The sequence below is a fragment of the Schistocerca serialis genome, chromosome 8, assembly GCF_023864345.2.
Source record: "Schistocerca serialis cubense isolate TAMUIC-IGC-003099 chromosome 8, iqSchSeri2.2, whole genome shotgun sequence".
NCBI lineage: Eukaryota > Metazoa > Arthropoda > Insecta > Orthoptera > Acrididae > Schistocerca > Schistocerca serialis.
Window position 1 is genome coordinate 408,246,019 of NC_064645.1, and position 22,751 is coordinate 408,268,769.

At 41.4% G+C, this 22,751-nt stretch overlaps 1 protein-coding gene across 2 annotated transcripts in view; it reads right to left on the reverse strand.

Moving 5' to 3' along the window:
- The window catches only part of LOC126416705 (F-box only protein 22-like), a 231,723-nt gene that overhangs the window by 102,768 nt on the left and 106,204 nt on the right, over positions 1-22,751 (reverse strand). For both annotated transcript variants that reach the window (XM_050084518.1, XM_050084517.1), the window contains exons 4-6: positions 16,569-16,684; positions 15,906-16,159; positions 1,327-1,538 (exon numbers count right to left, since the gene is read on the reverse strand). In XM_050084518.1, the coding sequence (XP_049940475.1) occupies positions 1,327-1,538; positions 15,906-16,159; positions 16,569-16,684 (582 nt within the window). The remainder of the gene's footprint in view (positions 1-1,326; positions 1,539-15,905; positions 16,160-16,568; positions 16,685-22,751) is intronic.

A 22,751-nucleotide genomic window follows, 5' to 3' on the forward strand; every position in this document is an offset into this window, starting at 1 on the left:
ACTTAACTCTGTCAATTGTAGCTAAACTGGAAAAGGGGACTGACAAGCAAACATCACCAACTCAACCTCATATTTTAAGTAAACAAAGCACACATCCAAGACATAAGCCATAGCAGCTCATGTGTGAAAATTTGAGGCACAATTCTGAAAGTATGCAGTTATGACCTTCTAAATGTACAGCTTTTAAACTTTGCGTGCAGTGTCTGTCTGTCCCTTGTTCCGGCCCTCTGCGGGCACCTAATGTCCGGCAATGGAGTACTGTACAATAGAGTGAGTAAGAGGTTCGTAATCATAATGTCGCTGAACAAACAAGTGGTAGTGTTTTGTACATTGTATCACAGTGCATGGTTTCTAGCCTGTAGTTGGTGCCAAAATCTCTTTACTTTGAAAACTTTTATGTTCTGATTCACAAATGCAGTTCATATTAATGAAATGTATGAGAGTGTTGTTAAAAAAAAATAGCGTAACATTATTCGATTATTAACATCACTGTTGTGTGTTATTTTCTTTGAATTGAAAACTAACATTGTTAAAGTCAACTACTCTCACACGAGCTGCACTATTCTTCAATGTGACTGGCATGATTAAATTGTAAATAAATTAACTCTATTTCATAACAATTCTTCAGTTGCTTATGTTTGTTTATTCATTTTGATTTTCAGGCAACACTGAGTGTGTACTTGCGCGAGGTACACATATTATGTATGCCTTTCATGTAAAATAAGGGCTCTCATCCAAGATTCCAAAACATGTTCAGCTGAAGTGACTCCCTTCTTCTTCCTCCCCTTCTCTTGCCATCAACATACTGCGAACAGAACAGGAAGCTCTGGTTGTCACTCCGCTGTAAAATACTTTGCACTCATGTTTACAAGCCATACATTCAGAAGATCAAAACTGTGTTCTGTCACAACAGTGTCTCAAATTTTCCTGCGGGGCGTATTGCTGGGGCTGACATCTTGAAAGTTTGCTTTGTTCTCCTTAAAATATGAGGTCGAGTTAGTGATGTTTCCTTGTCACACTTGTTACACCATTGACATTTGAGTATCATGGAACCTGTATGAGGTCAGATCAGGGAATATGTTGCAAAGAACAACAAAGTACAATTTACTCAGAAATTTAATGCACAGTGTGAAGAAATTGTGGGCGGTCTTACAATGTAGTAATAAAATCTGAACTGAGGCCACAAAAAGAAAGCAAGTGTGGAAAAACACAGTTCAATTATGTGTCTTGCTCGACACAGTGCTTTTTTATTTTTCACACACTGTATGCATTCTCTAAGCATAATGCAATGCACTTATAAGGCAAATATAGTCAGGACATACTAACCCGTTTGAATTTATCGAGTTCAGTCTCATCAACATAAAATGTAGTGATATTAACATCTGTCATTTTTGGTAAAAGGAGTGTTGACACACACCCTTGCAAGCCTTCAACTTCCTCTGTACGATCCATGTTAGTAGATGTCCCAACAATACCATCTGCCTCCAGCAATATGCTACATGATTCTGGATGTACCATTTTTTGTACATACTGACATACTAAAAAGAAGAAATTAAATTAGCCAATTTTAATTCAGAAAAAAAGTGGAATACTGTATTATAAAACTTACTGGCAAAATACTGAGAGCATACAAAAATAACAGTAAAACACACCCTATTACTTGCACCATACTGACTTAGTCAGTCATCTTAGATTAAGTGTGAACCAAAAGAACAATCATCAAATCTTTATATGGTGTGTGTGTGTGTGTGTGTGTGTGTGCGCGCGTGTGTGTGTGTGTCAGCTGGAGGTAGATAAAAGGAAAGAAATGGGTTACAGGGATGGAAAGTAAGAGGGTGAGGGGAGGAACAGTTGTACATGTAATTTGTGCTACAGCACTCTGTAAATATTGCACTTCAATTATGCTCTTTCTTATCGAATTCTGGCTGCACACTGTACTAAAATAATGCCATTTCTCTTTGAATGTGTGCTCGTATGCAAATAAAATGAACAAAACCATGTTTGTAGTGCTCTCTGTCTGACAAATGATGCTCAGCCACACTAAGATCAACTCAGACAAGGAACACAGCTGTCTGTTTTCGACTGTGGGTGCTCTGATGTGACGTCATCCTTCTGGCAATATAAGTTCTAATTTGCTCACAGTACTAAATCAGTATTCATCTTTGAAACTGCTTTTAATGTATAGTGCAAGTGTACTGTATGAGAGATTTTTGATGAGTAGCTGCCATAATGGCTCCATGAGCAAGTGGGAGGCCACTGACTGGCAAATCGTGAACTCAGATTTGATCCCATGCTCCCTCCTCCCCCCCCCCCCCCCCCTCTCCTCCTCGTTATGTTAATCCATTAATTATAAAATTTAGATATATTTAAGCAGTTCAATTTACATACAGACAGGTCAGATACCTTTTTAACATTTCAACATGCACCTGAGAAAGACTACAAAGCCGAAGTCATGATTGTGTACAATAAATGAATAATTAATGGTCAAATGGCAGAAATTTCTTTAAAATAAAATGAGTAAATTCAATTTAGTTATGATTACTACTTTTGTAACTCAAAAAGTTATAGATGGTCATTAAAAAAGTGAGTATATGATTAAAGTTAATATGAAAGTCTCTCCCCCCCCCCCCCCCTCATAGATACTAAAGCAATGGATTTTTAAAAAGAAGGTGGCATTTTCCACGTTTGCTGTATTAATTTTATTTGTTTATGACTAGTTTCAGCCTCCAGGTCCATTCTAAACTGATTTTGTGGTTCTGCAATAGAAAAATATGCCTTCCCTATTCAAATGTCAGTGTCTTGAATTTAATGTTTTCTATTTGTTTTAGTTTACAAATCCTGTCTTGGTTTGACAGCCTGACAATTACAAATTAATAGACAACACAAATTTACAGATGCTGACATTACAATATGTAACCCATAGTTTTCAATTGCAGAACCACATCAAGTGAGAATGGCCTGCAAAACTGAAACTAGCCATGAGCAAATAAAATTACTACAGCAAAATGGAAAAAGTCAACATCTTTTAGTATGAAAGTGTTTTCTGTATGCAATCTGCTAATGAAGCCCTTCTCCAGTAGATCTTTGGAGGCAAAAGCGAGATTTAAGGAGTTAGGTAGATGATCTCCAAACGCAAATCGATCAACAGGACACTATGGAATGATGCTCACCGATTGTTTGAAACTCTGTGAGGCAAAGCAAGTAGATGCCACTTTCAAGTTTATTTTGCCTGAGTCCCACAGTGAAAGGTAAAATGCTCTCTAAAGATTTACATGAGGGATTTTTGACCAGATATTCTCATAACAGCGTGGTAGCCAATTAGTTAAAGACACAGACTCTGAATTTGGCTACATAGATTTGATTCCCACTGGTTCCATCAACCTTTTTTAATTTTATTCCTCACTATGTTAAACAATTAATTATAAAATTTAAATATATCTGAACAGTTCAATTATATATAAAAACAAAGATGAGGTGACTTACCGAACCAAAGCGCTGGCAGGTCGATAGACACACAAACAAACACAAACAAACACACAAAATTCAAGCTTTCGCAACAAACTGTTGCCTAATCAGGAAAGAGGGAAGGAGAGGGGAAGACGAAAGGAAGTGGGTTTTAAGGGAGAGGGTAAGGAGTCATTCCAATCCCGGGAGCGGAAAGACTTACCTTAGGGGGAAAAAAGGACAGGTATACACTCGCACACACGCACATATCCATCCACACATACAGACACAAGCAGACATATTTAAAGACAAAGAGTTTGGGCAGAGAATATGTCTGCTTGTGTCTGCATGAGCGGACGGACATGCGCGTGTGTGCGAGTGTATACCTGCCCCTCCCTCCCCCCAAGGCAAGTCCTTCCGCTCCCGGGACTGGAACGACTCCCCACCCTCTCCCCCTATACCAGTTCCCAACTGAACAATCCATTGCCCTCACCCACCTAATCCTTCACCTACACATCAACTCAGCCAATGAACACACCCGTCTACTCCTATCCTTAATAAAAGTCCTTAATCTTTCCTCCCCCACATCCACACCGGCTGTTCAGAGCATCCTCCTACAGGCCAACCGTAAATTAGAACAGCATACCACCCTCCACCTGAAAAAACTATCCAATCTCCTGGTTTCCCACCTCCGGAAAGGCAACTCACTCACCCTTCACAACCTTTCCAGCAAACCTCAACCTCCTCTCATTGCACACAAACCCAGTCTCTCCCATCTACTCAATCTCCCACTTCCAGCTCCACTCCCTCCAAAACCTCTAAATTCCGATCAACACAATCTGGAACCACAACACCCTAATTCAGTAGTTAACCTGTCCTCCAAATCTCTCTCCCAATCCGAAACCTCTGTCCTATCCAAAGGCCTCACCTTCAGCCCCACTCCCAGATTCAACCAAACAGCCCTCGTCAAAGATTTACTGTCCTACACTCGTACTCTCTGCTGGAAGTATCACTTTGTCACGAAGAAAAATGATCCTAATCCTACTCCTAATGATCCGACTCCTCAAGACACCATCCAAATTGAACCCTGCCTGGAACAGTTCCGTCCTCTGTCACAGCGGGACCCACCTCCTCTTCCTCAAAATCACCCTCTCCAAACCTTCCAGGAATTTCTGACTTCCAGCCTTGCATCTCAATCCTTCTTAAAAAACCTTAATCCTACACCCAACATCACCACTGCTGAAGCCCAGGCTATCCGTGATCTGAAGGCTGACCGATCCATCGTCATTCTTCCGGCGGACAAGGGTTCCACGACCGTGGTACTTGATCGTCGGGAGTATGTGGCTGAGGGACTGCGTCAGCTTTCAGACAACACCACATACAAAGTTTGCCAAGGTAACCCCATTCCCGATGTCCAGACGGAGCTTCAAGGAATCCTCAGAACCTTAGGCCCCCTGCAAAACCTTTCACCTGACTCCATCAACCTCCTGACCCCACCGACACCCCGCACCCCTACCTTCTACCTTCTTCCTAAAATCCACAAACCCAATCATCCCGGCCGCCCCATTGTAGCTGGTTACCACGCCCCCACAGAACGTATCTCTGCCTACGTAGATCAACACCTTCAACCCATTACATGCAGTCTCCCATCCTTCATCAAGGACACCAACCACTTCCTTGAACGCCTGGAATCCTTACCCAATCTGTTACCCTCGGAAACCATCCTTGTAACCATTGATGCCACGTCCTTATACACAAATATTCCGCACGTCCAGGGCCTCGCTGCGATGGAGCATTTCCTTTCACGCCGATCACCTGCCACCCTACCTAAAACCTGTTTCCTCATTACCTTAGCCAGCTTCATCCTGACCCACAACTTCTTCACTTTTGAAGGCCAGACATACCAACAATTAAAGGGAACAGCCATGGGTACCAGGATGGCCCCCTCGTATGCCAACCTATTCATGGGTCGCTTAGAGGAAGCCTTCTTGGTTACCCAAGTCTGCCAACCCAAAGTTTGGTACAGATTTATTGATGACATCTTCATGATCTGGACTCACAGTGAAGAAGAACTCCAGAATTTCCTCTCCAACCTCAACTCCTTTGGTTCCATCAGATTCACCTGGTCCTACTCCAAATCCCATGCCACTTTCCTTGACGTTGACCTCCACCTGTCCAATGGCCAACTTCACACGTCCGTCCACATCAAACCCACCAACAAGCAACAGTACCTCCATTATGACAGCTGCCACCCATTCCACATCAAACGGTCCCTTCCCTACAGCCTAGGTCTTCGTGGCAAACGAATCTGCTCCAGTCCGGAATCCCTGAATCATTACACCAACAACCTGACAACAGCTTTCGCATCCCGCAACTACCCTCCCGACCTGGTACAGAAGCAAATAACCAGAGCCACTTCCTCATCCCCTCAAACCCAGAATCCCCAACAGAAGAACCACAAAAGTGCCCCACTTGTGACAGGATACTTTCCGGGACTGGACCAGACTCTGAATGTGGCTCTCCAGCAGTGATACGACTTCCTCAAATCCTGCCCTGAAATGAGATCATCCTTCATGAAATCCTCCCCACTCCGCCAAGAGTGTCTTTCCGCCGTCCACCTAACCTTCGTAACCTGTTAGTTCATCCCTATGAAATCCCGAAACCACCTTCCCTACCCTCTGGCTCCTATCCTTGTAACCGCCCCCGATGCAAAACCTCTCCCATGCACCCTCCCACCACCACCACCTACTCCAGTCCTGTAACCCGGAAGGTGTACACGATCAAAGGCAGAGCCACGTGTGAAAGCACCCACTTGATTTACCAACTGACCTGCCTACACTGTGATGCATTCTATGTGGGAATGACCAGCAACAAACTGTCCATTCGCATGAATGGACACAGGCAGACAGTGTTTGTTGGTAATGAGGATCACCCTGTGGCTAAACATGCCTTGGTGCACAGCCAGCACATCTTGGCACAGTGTTACACCGTCTGGGTTATCTGGATACTTCCCACCAACACCAACCTATCCGAACTCCGGAGATGGGAACTTGCCCTTCAGTATATCCTCTCTTCTCGTCATCTGCCAGGCCTCAATCTCCGCTAATTTCAAGTTGCCGCCACTCATACCTCACCTGTCTTTCAACAACTTCTTTGCCTCTACACTTCTGCCTCGACTGACATCTCTGCCCAAACTCTTTGTCTTTAAATATGTCTGCTTGTGTCTGTATGTGTGGATGGATATGTGCGTGTGTGCGAGTGTATACCTGTCCTTTTTTCCCCCCTAAGGTAAGTCTTTCCGCTCCCGGGATTGGAATGACTCCTTACCTTCTCCCTTAAAACCCACTTCCTTTCGTCTTCCCCTCTCCTTCCCTCTTTCCTGATGAGGCAACAGGTTGTTGCGAAAGCTTGAATTTTGTGTGTTTGTTTGTGTGTCTATCGACCTGCCAGCGCTTTTGTTCGGTGAGTCACCTCATCTTTTTTTTATATATATAAAAAAAACAAGGATGGGGTGACTTGCCGAACGGGAGCGCTGGCGTGTCGATAGACGCACGGACAAGCACGGGCATACACGCAGAGTTCGGGCTTTCGCAGCAGACTGTTGCCTCGTCGGGGGGGAGGGGGGGAGAGGGGAGGACGAGGGGAGGTGGGTTTTGGGGGAGAGGGTGGGGAGTCGTTCCAGTCCCGGGAGCGGAAGGACTTGCCTTGGGGGGAGGGAGGGACAGGTATACACTCGCACACGCGCGCATGTCCGTCCGCACATGCAGACACAAGCAGACATATTCTCTGCCCAAACTCTTTGTCTTTAAATATGTCTGCTTGTGTCTGTATGTGTGGATGGATATGTGCGTGTGTGCGAGTGTATACCTGTCCTTTTTTCCCCCTAAGGTAAGTCTTTCCGCTCCCGGGATTGGAATGACTCCTTACCCTCTCCCTTAAAACCCACTTCCTTTCGTCTTCCCCTCTCCTTCCCTCTTTCCTGATGAGGCAACAGTTTGTTGCGAAAGCTTGAATTTTGTGTGTATGTTTGTGTTTGTTTGTGTGTCTATCGACCTGCCAGCGCTTTTGTTCGGTAAGTCACCTCATCTTTGTTTTTATATATAATTTTTCCCACGTGGAATGTTTCCTTCCATTATATTGAACAGTTCAATTTATATACATAAAATTAATCTATTCAATTTAGTTATGATTAATACCCTTGTACATCAGAATGCTATAGGCTGCCACATTGTAGAACATTGGTAAAATTCTGCACGAGCCATCACTGCTAATAACTACCACAATAATTAAGTGACAGTGAAGTGTATTACTCGTAACAGGATACCAAAGACCTATAATGTTTTTAAGTAATTGCCAGCTTCCACAAGCCAGGTGACCTAATCTGTTTCTATCAGACTTAAGCAAAAGTAACGAATCAAATTCTCCCAAAATATCTGAGTTAGAGTCGTTCTACATCAATATATAAGACAAACATCAGAGGAAGTGTTTGGATGGGGTGAGGCATGCAGATGACGCGAGTTACGGTGTAGCCTTTGAAGCAGCCTATTGTCTTTTGCTTGGACTCTAAAGAAAAAATAACGACTGACACTCCACAGATTGCACAGCTCTGTCTGGATTCAAGTTTATGTGATGGATTAATTTTATTTTTACATTGAGGTTTTTCTTCTTGTACAGCATCAAGTTTCATTCTTTAATTGAGTGGACTGGAAACTCACAACATGAAGTAGTATATTATCTTATGAATATCTGTACAATCTTTATCAGTACCTTACAACAATGATTTAAAATTGTACTGATGTGTGATTTCCTCTTGGTTCCAGCCATTATTTTTCACCTTTCATGTCTTCCCATTCTTTATACTATGTTCCCATTAATCACACTCAACTCCTTAAACAACATTCTAAAGTTTATTGTTAGTACACGACAGATGTTGCCCCACTGAAGTCTAAGGACTAGAATGAATTCTGCAGCAACATCTTCAACGGTGTGCACTTTCCGTCCAATATGTGTCTTCCCACGTTGATGTGGAATCTGGTATACGATGGCCTTCTGCAAACCGAGATCACCTTTGATGTTTCTCAATAATACTAGTGTTTCATTTGGAAATCAAAAGACAGGTTTTACTTTGTGCTTCTTCAGTATGCATCCGATTTTTGTCGATAGTGTACCAGTGTACGGTATAAAGGCAGTGTAGGGTATAAAGGCAGTAGCCACCCCTTCTTCCACAACTACTTCTGTCTCCACAGATTGTACTGTTGTGGTAGGGTGGAGAGCGCACCTAATCTGCCGTTCTGGGTACCTGCATATTTGTATTGGAGTATTTCCAAGAGGAAGCCCTGATTTCATCCAAATGGAAACCCACGTGTTTTTTCCATTAGGTACATGATATGTTTGTCATCTGGCCCTGCAGAAAGGACAAGCTCCTCGATTTCCTTTCACATTTGAACTCCATACATCTCCACATGAAATTCGCTATGGAGACCAAAGCAGAAGGAAGATTACCATTACTGGATGTCATGGTCACAAGAAGAACTGATGGCACCCTGGGCCACAGTATGTATCAGAAGAAAACACCCACTAACCTGTATTTGCATGCAGACACTGCCACCACACTTTGGAGAGGAATGGGGCACTAAAACCACTAGTACACAAGGCAAACACCATTTCAGATCCAGAGAGTTTGGAACACCTGAGAACTGTATTCAGAAAAAATGGGTACCCAGTATGGCAGATCAGGTGCATTCTCTGCCCCGCCACAACAGTACAACCTGTGGAGATGGAAGACGTCGCGGAGGAAGAGGCAGTCATTGCCTTTATGCTGTACAATGGTATACGATCGGGAAAAATCAGACGCATATTGAAGAAGCACCGAGTAAAAATTGTTTTTCCCACCCAATAGAACACTAGCATTATAGGGAAGCATCCAAGAGGATCTCGGTTGAAAGGAAAACGTATACCAGATTCCATGACAGTGTGGGTAGGTATATATTGGACAGATATCACACACCGTCGAATATCGTTGCCAAGAACACCCGACGCACACTCGACTGATGTATGCCAATGAGTCAGCACTCATACAGCACTGTTTGTCTGAGAATCACGCTATGGAATACGAATATACCAGGATCTTTGCAAAGACTTGCAAATACTGAGACAGTGTCGTTTAGAGAGGCAGTAGAAATTTGCAGCAAGGATGATTTCATCAGACGAGATTGAAGCTATAATATTAACAAGACTTGGGAACAAGCACCGAGTTTAATTAAGAAGATTCTCAGCAAGCAAAGTGATCTGGCGATGAGGGCAGACAGTGAACTTATATCAATGCTATCACAGATGCTGACACTAGTGTCTCTGCGACTGCTGAAGCAGGCATGGATCACAGATGGAACGGCTCGGAGGGGATATTAGAAGGCCGCGTGTCCTCAGGAGCTCAGTTTGTCAGCACACCTGATGATGACATGTCTGATCAACGAAATATTAAGCCTGTTTGACACTATGAACTGGCAGTGCAACCTTTGACTATTTGATCAAACAAAAAATTATTTATGTAAATTTATTTACTTTTAGGTGACAGTTAAACCTTGGAGTTCTGCTTGTAGATATGAGAGACCATGTGTGCTGCACTGTCTTTTTATTTCCATGCTCTACCATGGGGTGACACCATGTGACCCTGATCAGGCCAGTCTATGAAACCAGCAACTATCCATACTGAGTTGGTGGGAATGTATGGCGACAATGCACAATCATAAGACACAGTGGTTATGTGATGCTGAGAATCTGAACAGGAATAGAGGACTGGTTGTCTGAAGACCAGTGTATCACAATTGAAATGGTAGTGGAAAAATTGAAAATATCTCACATTTTGCACAACATTTTGAACATGACTAAGATTGCCACCTGCAGGGAACTGTGACTGCTGAACTGAGGCAGCAGTGGAAATGTGGCACCTATGTGAGGCCAAGCCAAATGACTCCTTCAGCTGCCTAATCACAACCGATGAATGAGGTGTATCACTTTGACTCTGTGCCAAAGGAGCAGTAGAAACCTAATTATCCTCCACTCCTAAAATGGGTGAAGACCGAACCATCATCAAGCAGCATAATGCTGAGTGTGTTTTGATTTGCCATGGTGTGAAGGTAATAGATTATGCTTGTAAGGGCCCAACTACACAGGTGTATATTACCAAAGTTGCCTAATTATGTTATTGGAAGCTGTTCAAGGGGGTTCCTTTTGGTCCATGACACAAGGCACACATGCTGCTTCATGTGCTATCAAATTTTGCCTCATCATCTGTGTTCTCCTGACATGAATCCCAATGACTTTTTACTCTTTCACAGATAAAGAAATCATTGCATGGCAAACATTTCCCAAATGACAACAAGGTGATTTTCGAGGTGGTATGTCTCCTCAACAGGCAAAATGCAGACTTCTACGGCCAAGGTCTTCATCAAGTCATCCATCACTGGGAAAAATATCAGTATTATGAAAGGGATAGTTGCTACTCCTCACCATAAAGTGGAGATGCCGAGTTGCACATAGGCACAACAAAAAGACAGTCTGACAAAGCTTTCGGCCAAATAGGTCTTCATGAGAGTAGACGATATACTCCCCCCCTCCCCCACCCACAAAAAAATGTCTCTGGCTGCCAAAGCCAAACAGTGAGCAGCAGCACACGATGGGAGAAGCAAACTGGGTGGTGGGAATAAGGAAGAGGCTAGGGCAGGGAGGGAGAGGGATAGCAGGGTAGATGTTGGGAACGGTAAAGTGCTGCTTGTGGGAGCATACAGAGATGAGGTGTGGAGAGGGTATAGTAGCTAGGGGCAGTCAGGAGGTTAGTAAAAAGAAGTAAAAAGACAGTGTGTGTGCTGGTGTAATAGAGGGCTGAGAAGTGTTGGAATGGGAACAGGGACGGGAACAGGTGGGTACAGGACGACAACTAATGAGGGTTGAGGCCAGGAGGGTTACAGGAATGTAGGATATATTGTAGGGAGAGTTCCCACCTGCACAATTCAGAAAAGCTGGTGTAGGTGGGTACAATCCAGATGACACAGGCTCTGAAGCAGTCAGTGAAATGAAGAATATAGTGTTGGGTAGCGTGCTCAGCAACTGGATGGTCCAGGTGTTCCTTGGCCACAGTTTGTCAGTAGCCATTCACGCAGACTGACAGCTTGTTGTTTGTCTTGCCCACGTAGAATGCAGGGCAGTGGCTGCAGCTGAGGTTGTAGATCACATGACTGGTTTCACAAACAGCCCTGCCTTTGAAGGGATAGGGATGCTTGTCACTGGACTACAATAAGTGGTGGTAGGATGTCTTGCATCTAGGTCTATTGCAGGAATATGAGGATATCTTTGTCCTCTGTCCCAAGACTCACAGCCCTATAATAGACCTCAATGGGAGACCTGTGCCATACATCCTCTCACCACCACCTACTCCAGTCCAGCGACCAGCATCATCTATCCCATCAAAGACAAGACTACTCGTTAAACAAGTCATGTGATCTACAATCTAAGCTGCAACCATTGTGCTGCATTCCACGTGGGCATGGCAACCAACAGGCTGTCTGTCCCCATGAATGGGCACCAACAAACTGAGGCCTATAAATAGCTGGACCACTCAGATGCTGAGCACGCTGCCAAAGCTCTTCATTTCAATGACAGCTTCAGAGCCTGTGCCAATTGGATCCACCCCACCAACACCAGCTTTTCTGAATTGCGCATGTGGGAACTCTGCCTACACTATATCGTACATTCTTGCAATCCTCCTGGCCTCAACCTTTGTTAGTCATTGCCTTTGACCCACTGTAATTGGACATCCTCCTCTAGGACTACTTTTACTCAACAGTAGTTGTCAATACCAGTATTATTTTTTGAATTTTGGACAGGTCAATATTATCTCAGCTGATTTTCTGAAAACTTTCATATAATTTTATACACAATATGTTATATTTCAAGCTAAAATTTATGAAAAGGAATTACTTTATTTTGGACATTATAGTCCGTAAGTACTAGTTCTGAATGTACAGTTAAAATTATTCTTTTTAGAAACACTTGAAATTACAAATTATTTGGCATACATAAAATTTCTATTATTAATTACGCAATCTAGTACAGCTTATTATGTTTATTTTTGGATTCATTTATGAAGTAATAATTGAAACTAATAGAAATTCATTTGTCAAGAAAACTTGTAAAACCTTTGGAATATTGTTATTTCCACTGAGTGAGACAGTAGTAAGCATGCCTCCGATGTGATCGGATGTATTTTTGTATTTTGCGCGAACAGTGTAATTTCAGCTTTGTTAATGTAAAAAGTCAAAAGACTGTATGATATACTAAAATGTGACAAAATATATTAATGTAACAACAAAAATTCTGCAACAAAAATCTTAAAATTTATTTATTGAATATAATAGAGGGAAACATTCCACATAGATTAAAATTTATTTAGATCAATTCAACCATGAGGACCTAAAATGTGAAAAATTCAGCTTCAAGAATCAGACCCCTATACAAAAAGAACTGGAGCCAATTCTATGCAAAAAGATAAGTAAACTAGAAAGTTTATTGTAATCTTCGCTCCTCTCAAATCTTCACAGAAGACTAATGTGGACAATAGCTGTATGTAGGAAAGAGGGGGGAGATTACACCACCTATCCCCTCCCCTGTTCCCATTCCAGCACTTCTCAACCCTCTATTCCACCAACGAACTCAATGTCTTTTTATTTCTCTCCTTTTCTGCTGCCCTCCATCTAACCTTCTGATTGCATGTAGCGCCCTACCCTCTCCCCACCTTGTCCCTGTATACTCCCACAAGCAGCATTTTGCCATCACCAACCTCTACCCTGCTATCCCTCCCCTGCTCCAGCCTCCTCCTTATCCCCACCACCCAGTTTGTCTCTCCCTTCAAGTACTGCTACTCGCAGTCTTGTCAGCCAGCCAGCTGGTGTGTGTGTGTGTGTGTGTGTGTGTGTGTGTGTGTGTGTGTGTGTGTGTGTGTGTGTGTGTGTGTGTGTTTATTCTGATGAAGGCCTGTTAGACCGAAAGTTTTGTTTGACAATCTTTTCATTGTGTCTATCTGCATCTAAGCATTTCCACTATATAGTGAACAGCAATTCTCTTTTCCATAATACTGTCATTATTTCATCCTGGTTTTTCCATTGTTTGATTGGGAAAAATGTGTTACATTGCAGGATGCGTACGTAGATATGGAATGAACTAACACCACTACCTAGTTTCACAGCCTTTTTTTTTTCGTGGTGATAATTAAAACTTTATAGCTAGCCCACATGCATATTGATGTCTAGACACCCACTATAGACTATGTTGACAATTAGGACTGTTTTGTAGCGTATGATACTTGGATGATGGCATATGGTACTTGGACTGACTTTGCTCAGTTCATAGACAACCTGTGAATAATAAGGGTATTAGTTGCAAGACAGTGTTTCTCTAAATTTACAGTGATTCAGTAACTTTTGGACTTCTGTTTCCCTGCAGCAAAGAGTGTTATCCATACTGGTGTCTAGCTCATTATATTCATTTTAAGTAGCAACAACAATGGTGGCAATGATGACTTCTGTGTCAGGCACGGTAGTTACAATTCACTATGGATCTGATGCAACTATAGGTCCATAAGCAACAAGAGGAACATCACCACCAGTAGCTGGTATTCTACAGAAACGACATACAGCTCTTATTATCTCAATGCTCCATAGCACCTCCATCAGGATTTTCCCCATATAATGAAACTGCCGATGACTAGGACTTTTTTTCTTTTTGCAGCACCTTCAGTCAACTTTTAAAATGAACTCTCCTGAACTGCATAATTTATTTTTAATTTCCTTTGTCACCTTTGGCCATGCTCTGTTTGTTATGTAATCTTAATCCTACAGTTCAATTCATTTCCATTTCTTTTTCAGATGTACGTAATATGCTCTCTGCACATTGTGGAAACAGAAGCTTTTAGTTCTCAACTTGGAAGGGACGAATTTGAACTCCACTGGCAAAATTTTGGATGCTGTTAATGCTGTGTCATCCAAACAAGACACAGCCAGGCCAAAAGCACCACAGGTGCTAAGATGCAAGCTGGTGTTAGTGCCATAGAGATTTACAACTTGTGCGAGTTCCACCAGCACCATGGATGGTGCTGAGGATGAAGATATTGTCTTCACCTCGGCCAACTGCTGGCCAAGTACAATCCGCCAGTGACCAGAAGACAATGGACAGAAGCCTACTCGGAAGATAGAAGAGCAGCTCTCACCCACTCAGTTATAGATCATCATCCAGGGCTGATTTAGACAGGGAACATCGTTTGGTGAACTCTTAGAAGTGGACAGACGGTTGTTGCAAATTGCATTTGCTATGTACTGTGAAGTGTACCTATGATTAGTTGCACTTAGCCATTGAGGGCCTTTTTTGTGTTATATTACATGCAGTGTTGCAGACTATCATTCAACAACTCACAAAGACAAGTAAACCTTTTTAACTCATTTAAGTGACTTTGTTACTAATTTGTTGGAGTGTTGTAGAACTTTCATTCTCGTATCCCATTACCTGACCCTGGGGCATATCTGTGCAATAAAGGAAAAAAGAAATTGTCTTAGTGGTGTACTGCACCAGAAGGCATTTCACAAACTCACAAATTTGGCCTCCACTGATGATGAGGGGTTACAAAAGTTAAGTGACATTTTCTGAGTATTTTGGTATAAGGGACCCATAGTCTCTGGTGGCTCATTACAGAGTAATAATGTAACTATGATTTATTTAGTTTGTTACACCAATTACATATGTCTTTCCCTCTCCTTCCCTCTTTCCTGACAAAGCAACTTCGGGTTGCGAAAGCCTGAAATTTGTGTGTGTGTGTTTGTTATTGTCTCTATCAACGTACCAACACTTTCATTTGGTAAGTTGCAGAATCTTTGTTTTTAGATATATTTTACCCATGTGGAATGTTTTCCTCTATTACATACGTGTGCTGTGGTCAGCCAGTGACTTATTAGCCATTAAAAAGAATGTTTTCATACAATTCCATTCCCAATCTCTTCAGAAACTCATGTTATACATACAGCACAATCACTGAAAAGTCATTTGTGCTAGAAAATGATCTATTTGCATATAAATCTTCATTTCATTATAAATGTAGCAAAAGAACAAATCCACTTTTTGAAACACACAAATTCTATTCCCCTTATTCCCCAATGTTACCACCTACAAATACACACATTATAAGAATCATCACTACTAATGATACTGTTAAACTATATCTAGATATGTGCTTCGTCAATAAACATCACAAGATATTTCACAAAAGCATCATCTTAGACCTGAGAAAAAGAACAGCAAGGAAAGTAAGGAGCAATGTTCAAGCGTGCGTGCGTGCGTGCGTGTGTGTGTGTGTGTGTGTGTGTGTGTGTGTGTGTGTGTACACATTTCAGTAATATATTTGTATAAGGCTTACTTACCACAATGAGTGTTACCACATGCCACTCTTTTTGTAGAATAAGGGCAACTAGCAATGCCTTTTCCACATTCAATATGGGGTTCCACACCACGTCCACACATAAATGACAGGCACACCTGTGATGCACAGAATGTTTCCCTTCGGAATGCAACATTGACCAGATTAAGTAAAGTGCTAGATGTAGTCTTCCTCCAAAATGACCAGTCAATATTTTCACGTTTTAATTTCTCATGTTCTGCAGCTTCCTTCCACGCCCTTGAAAAAATGGGAGAAAGGTCCAGTGAATGCTGGATGTTTAACGTGTTCCAACACTATATTTAGGCACTACAAGCACACCATTTCCTGCCAAATTCATGCGAAATACATGCATATCTGCTAGAATATTCTCCTTCCTCTCATAATAAGTTAACTACTTGTGGGGGAGGGGGGAATAAAATAAAAAATCATGCATTACGCCAAATTTTCAACATAAACACTGATGAAAAGAAGGCTGTTGTAGATTAAACTTACATAAATTTATCACAACAATTGTTTTACTCTCTTAAGAAACTGATCTGTCCAATTTGTGTGTGTGTGTGTGTGTGTGTGTGTGTGTGTGTGTGTGTGTGTGTGTGTGTAGCTGAGAAGAAATGTCAGATACACCAATTTGCAATAAAGTCCATACCGGCAAACGTGTGCTGCTGTTCTAAGATCCTTCATTGGCAAATAATTAAAAACAAGGCGTAAGAGTCCATACGCTGTAGTGATGTATTCACCCATGCAGCTAGTAACATCATATAACTGCAACAAAAGAACACACATACAAAAGTGTGAAATTTACAGGAAGTCTCACACTTGTAAAATATAGGACAAAAAAAGATAAGAGGGATGCAAAGTATTGTGCACCCTTGAATTAATTAGACAGTGTTTGCTATGTGCCAATATCTTAATGGAGAAATAATAAGATTATTTCTCCATTAAGATATTGGCACATAGCAAACACTGTCTAATTAATTTTTGGATTCCATTCTTTAAAGCATAGGTTGGATGTATCACACTCACTTTTATTTATAATTTTTTTAGTAATCATTTACTGAAATCAAACAATAAATATAACAAAAACATATATGGCTCACTAAAGTGAAAATACCCAAGTTAATAGTAAAATGCATTGTTACCACAGATGAAAAGTTTCAAAAGCCGAGTTTTAAAAATTCAGCAATAGTTTCAATTTCCATAATGAAATTTTAATTCTAAAATGGAGTGTGTGCTGATATGAAACTTACTGGCTGATTAAAAATATGTGCTGGACCGATCTCCAACTCGGGACCTTTGCCCTTCACGGGCAAGGGGTCTACCGACTGAGCTACCCGACCACGACTCACAACCGATTCTCATTCTCACAGCTTTAATTCTGCCAGTACCTTATCTTCTACCTTCAAAGTTTCACAGAAGCTCTCCTATGAACCATGCAGATCTAGCACTCCTGGAAGAAAGGATATTGCAGAGACATGGCTTAGCCACAGCCTGGGGAATTTCACTCTACATCGGAGTGTGTGCTGATATGAAACTTCCTGACAGATTAATACAGTGTGCTGGAGTGAGACTCCAATTCGAGTCCTTTGCCTTTCAGGGGCAATCGCTCTACTGAATGAGCTACCCAAGCATGACTCAAGACCCATCCTCACAGTTTTATTCTGCCAGTATCTCGTCTCCTGCCTTCCAAACTTCACAGAAGCTCTCCTGCGAACCTTGCAGAACTATCACTCCTGGAAGAAAGGATATTGCTGAAGGCAAAGGTCCTGAGTTCGAGTCTTGGTCCAGCACACAGTTTTAATCTGCCAGGAAGTTTCATATCAGCAACACTCCATGGTAGAGTGAAAATTTCATTTTGGAAACATCCCCCAGGCTGTGGCTAAGCCATGTGTCCACAATATCCATTCTTCCAGGAGAGCTGGTTCTGCAAGGTTTGCAGGAGAGCTTCTACGAAGAATGGAAGGTAGGGGACAAGGTACTGGCGGAATTAGAACTGTGAGGACAGTTTGTGGGTCATGCTTGGGTAGCCCAGTCAGCAGAGCACTTTCCTGCAAAAGGCAAAGGTCCCAATTCGAGTCTCTGTCTGCACACACTTATAATCTGCCAGGAAGCTTCGTAGTTTTAATTTGGTGAATAAACAACCACCTAAATGATTCCAATCGCTTTCCTGACTTTACATATAACCAAAACATATTGGTATTCTCTGAAAACTCTGTAAATAGAATTTTGCTTTCAAGATTTTTGAAGGCATTCATGTAGCATAACTTGTGGAAGGAAGGCGAAAAAGGTGGCTGAAGTGAGAGAAAAAGAAGAAACAGGCAATTAACAGAAGGTGCAGAAAAATATCAGAAAGATGAAACTTGTGTCATTACTAGAAATGCCAAGAAAGTGCAAAGAATCCAACCAATGATGACATTCATACATAAACAGATATATGAAAACACAACGTAATAAAGATGTAAGTCCATCTAGGAAGCATGATAGCTAAATACACAAAGGAACTGAAAGAGGCTGCCTGACACAAGCTAGAAGAATCAGAGCACAAACAAAATGAGGCAAGAAAGGAAATCCATCACGAGCGAAAGAAATTAGTGAAGGCTTCAGAGGAGATTGCCAAAAAGGTATGAGAATCAAAAGGAAAATTTCATTACACTGGATAAAATAACTTCATAAATCAGCGAATGAATTACTCCAACAAATTCAATCATTTGTTATAATTATGTAGCAATATAGGTTGCAATGTGTTTCAAACACATTTCAACAAAAGAATAAGAGCAGCAAATAGCTTACAATTTAAACCAATAAATGTCATTTAACTTAAAATGGGCATCTTATTATTTATTAATGCACATTTTTTCCCTGAACTCCAAAACAGTTACCAAAAACTACTTAAAGCAATATCGTATTTTACCAATTTGTTGGTGGAGAACTCCAACGCTCCTTTTGTTAAGTAATATTCCATTTCCCCAACCCCTCCCCCCTTCCCCTTTAGCCGCCTCTCCCTTGACACACTTCTAGAATCACCCACCAGAAGGGCAGATGACTTAAACAGAACAACCGCTGCAGAAATACGGTACACTGACAGAAAAAACTGAGAACAGAGCAAAACCACTGAGAACAAAGAGGAGGAGGTTAAACATGTCCAGTCCAAGTGCAAATGTGGCAACAAACACAACAGCAATATTAAAAGATAGGTTAATGGCACAGATTTACAAAAGTCAGAAATATAGAAAGAGTTGTTCCACCATGCAGTTTCTGCTGCTGTTATCGTAATTCCAAAGACTGATTTGATGCAGCTCTTTACACTAAATTATCCTGTAGATGCAAGCATCTTCATCTCTGAATTACTATCGCAACCTACTGAACTTACTGTCTTCATGCCTAGGTTTCCTTACAATTTTTATCTCCCCCCACCCACACAACATTTCTTTCCACTACCAAACGCATGATACAGACAATTCCTTGTTCCTTGATGCTTGGGATGTGTCCTATCAAACAATAACTTCTTTAAAGTTATGGATTGTTTTAAATAATCCTTTACTAATGAAAATTGCAAAAATTATGTAGAATCATACATGATTAGTTTCAGCTACAACAGCTAGCCATCTTTATATCATTCAGAAAAACATCTCTGCGACTCAGCACCAGGCCAATAGGAGACACATCGTCATCTATAAAATACTGATTTGTGCCTAACCTCATTCACAGCCAACCTTTTTCGCCCCTGTATGTACTTTACTGATGGCAATGTGTATCCTACCAGCCTGTTGATTAGACACAGCAATAAACATTTTTGAACTCGAGATGGCTAGCTCTTTTAGCCAAAACTAGTTCAAAATGATTATAAATAATTTTTGCAATATTGATCAATAAAACATAACATATAAGAATCAATAACTTTTAACCCCCCCCCCTCCCCCCCCACGAACCATGGACCTTGCCATTGGTGGGGAGACTCGCTTGCCTCAGCGATACAGATAGACGTTCGAAGGTGCAACCACAATGGAGGGGTATCTGTTGAGAGGCAGACAAACGTGTGGTTCCTGAAGATGGGCAGCAGCCTTTTCAGTAGTTGCAAGGCCAACAGTCTGGATGATTGACTGATCTGGCCTTGTAACACTAACCAAAATGGCCGGGCTGTGCAGGTACTGCGAACGGCTGAAAGCAAGGGGAATCTACAGCCGTAATTTTTCCTGAGGGAATGCAGCTTTGCTGTATAGTTAAATGATGATGGCGTCCTCTTGGGTAAAATATTCCGGAGGTAAAATAATCCCCCATTCGGATCTCCGGGCGGCGACTACTCAGGACGACGACGTTATCAGGAGAAAGAAAACTGGGGTTCTGCGGATCGGGGCGTGGAATGTCAGATCCCTTAATCGGGCAGGTAGGTTAGAAAATTTAGAAAGGGAAATGGATAGGTTAAAGTTAGATATAGTGGGAATTAGTGAAGTTCGGTGGCAGGAGGAACAAGACTTTTGGTCAGGTGAATACAGGGTCATAAATACAAAATCAAATAGGGGTAATGCAGGAGCAGGTTTAATAATGAACAAAAAAATAGGAGTGCGGGTAAGCTACTACAAACAGCGTAGTGAACGCATTACTGTGGCCAAGATAGACACGTAGCCCACGCCTACTACAATAGTACAAGTTTATATGCCAGCTAGCTCTGCAGATGATGAAGAAATTGATGAAATGTATGATAAGATAAAAGAAATTATTCAGGTAGTGAAGGGAGACGAAAATTTAATAGTCATGGGTGACTGGAATTCGAAAGTAGGAAAAGAAAGAGAAGGAAACGTAGTAGGTGAATATGGAATGGGGTTAAGGAATGAAAGAGGAAGCCACCTGGTAGGATTTTGAACAGCACATAACTTAATCATAGCTAACACTTGGTTAAAAATCGTGAAAGAAAGTTGTATACATGGAAGAAGCCTGAAGATACTGGAAGGTGTCAGATAGATTATATAATGGTAAGACAGAGATTTAGGAACTAGGTTTTAAGTTGTAAGACATTTCCAGGGGCAGATGTGGACTCTGACCTCAATCTATTGGTTATGAACTGTAGATTAAAACTGAAGAAACTGCAAAAACATGGGAATTTAAGGAGATGGGATCTGGATAAAATGAAAGAACCAGATGTTGTAAAGAGTTTCAGAGAGAGAGCATTAGGGAAAAATTGACAAGAACAGTGGAAAGATATACAGTAGAAGAAGAATGGGTAGCTTTGAGAGATGAAATAGTGAAAGCAGCAGAGGATCAAGTAGGTAAAAAGAAGAGGGCTAATAGAAATCCTTGGATAACAGAAGAGATATTGAATTTAATTGATGAAAGGAGGAAATACAAAAATGCAGTAAATGAAGCAGTCAAAAAGGAATACAAACATCTCAGAAATGAGATCAACAGGAAGTGCAAAATGCTGAGGAGGGATGGCTAGAGGACAAATGTAAGGATGTAAAGGCGTATATCACTAGGGGTAAGATAGATACTGCCTACAGGAGAATTAAAGAGACCTTTGGAGAAAAGAGAAGCACTTGCATGAATATCAAGAGCTCAGATGGAAACCCAGTTCTAAGCAAAGAAGGGAAAGCAGAGACATGGAAGGAGTATATAGAGGGTCTATACAAGGGCGATGTTCTTGAGGACAATATTATGGAAATGGAAGAGGATGTAGATGAAGATGAAATGGGAGGTATGATATTGCATGAAGAGTTTGACAGAGCACTGAAAGACCTAAGTTGAAACAAGGCCCCAGGAGTAGACAACATTCCATTACAACTACTGGCAGCCTAGGGAGAGCCAGGACTAACAAAACTCTACCATCTAGTGAGCAAGATGTATGAGACAGGCGAAATACCCTCAGAATCCCAAAGAAAGCAGGTGTTGACAGATGTAAAAATTACTGAACTATCAGTTTAATAAGACACAGCTGCAAAATACTAGCATGAATTCTTTACAGACGAATGGAAAAACTGGTAGAAGCCGACCTCGGGGAAGATCAGTTTGGATTCCGTAGAAATGTTGGAACATGTGAGACAATACTGACCCTACGACTTATCTTATAAAATAGATTAAGGAAAGGCAAACCTACATTTCTAGTATTTGTAGTCTTAGAGAAAGCTTTTGACAATGTTGACTGGAATACTCTTTTTCAAATTCTGATGGTGGCAGGGGTAAAATACAGGGAGCAAAAGGTTATTTACAATTTGTACGGAAACCAGATGGCAGTTACAAGAGTCGAGGGGCATGAAAGGGAAGCACTGGTTGGGAAGGGAAAGAGACAGGGTTGTAGCCTATCCCCAATGTTATTCAATCTGTACATTGAGCAAGTAGTAAAGGAAAGAAAAGAAAAGAAAAATTCGGAGTAGGAATTAAAATCCATGGAGAAGAAATAAAAACTTTGAGGTTCGCCGATGACATTGTAATTCTGTCAGAGACTGCAAAGGACTTGGAAGAGCAGTTGAACGGAATGGATAGTGTCTTGAAAGGAGGATATAATATGAATATCAACAAAAGCAAAACGAGGATAATGGAATGTAATCGAATTAAATCGGGTGATGCTGCGGGGATTAGATTAGGAAATGAGATGCTTAAAGAAGTAAATGATTTTTGCTATTTGGGGAGCAAAATAACTGATGATGGTTGAAGTAGAGACAATATAAAATGCAGACTGGCAATGGCAAAGAAAGCATTTCTTAAGAAGTGAAATTTGTTAACATCGAGTATAGATTTAAGTGTCATGAACTCGTTTCTGAAAGTATTTGTATGGAGTATGGAAGTGAAACATAGATGATAAATAGTTTAGACAAGAAGAGAATAGAAGCTTTCGATATGT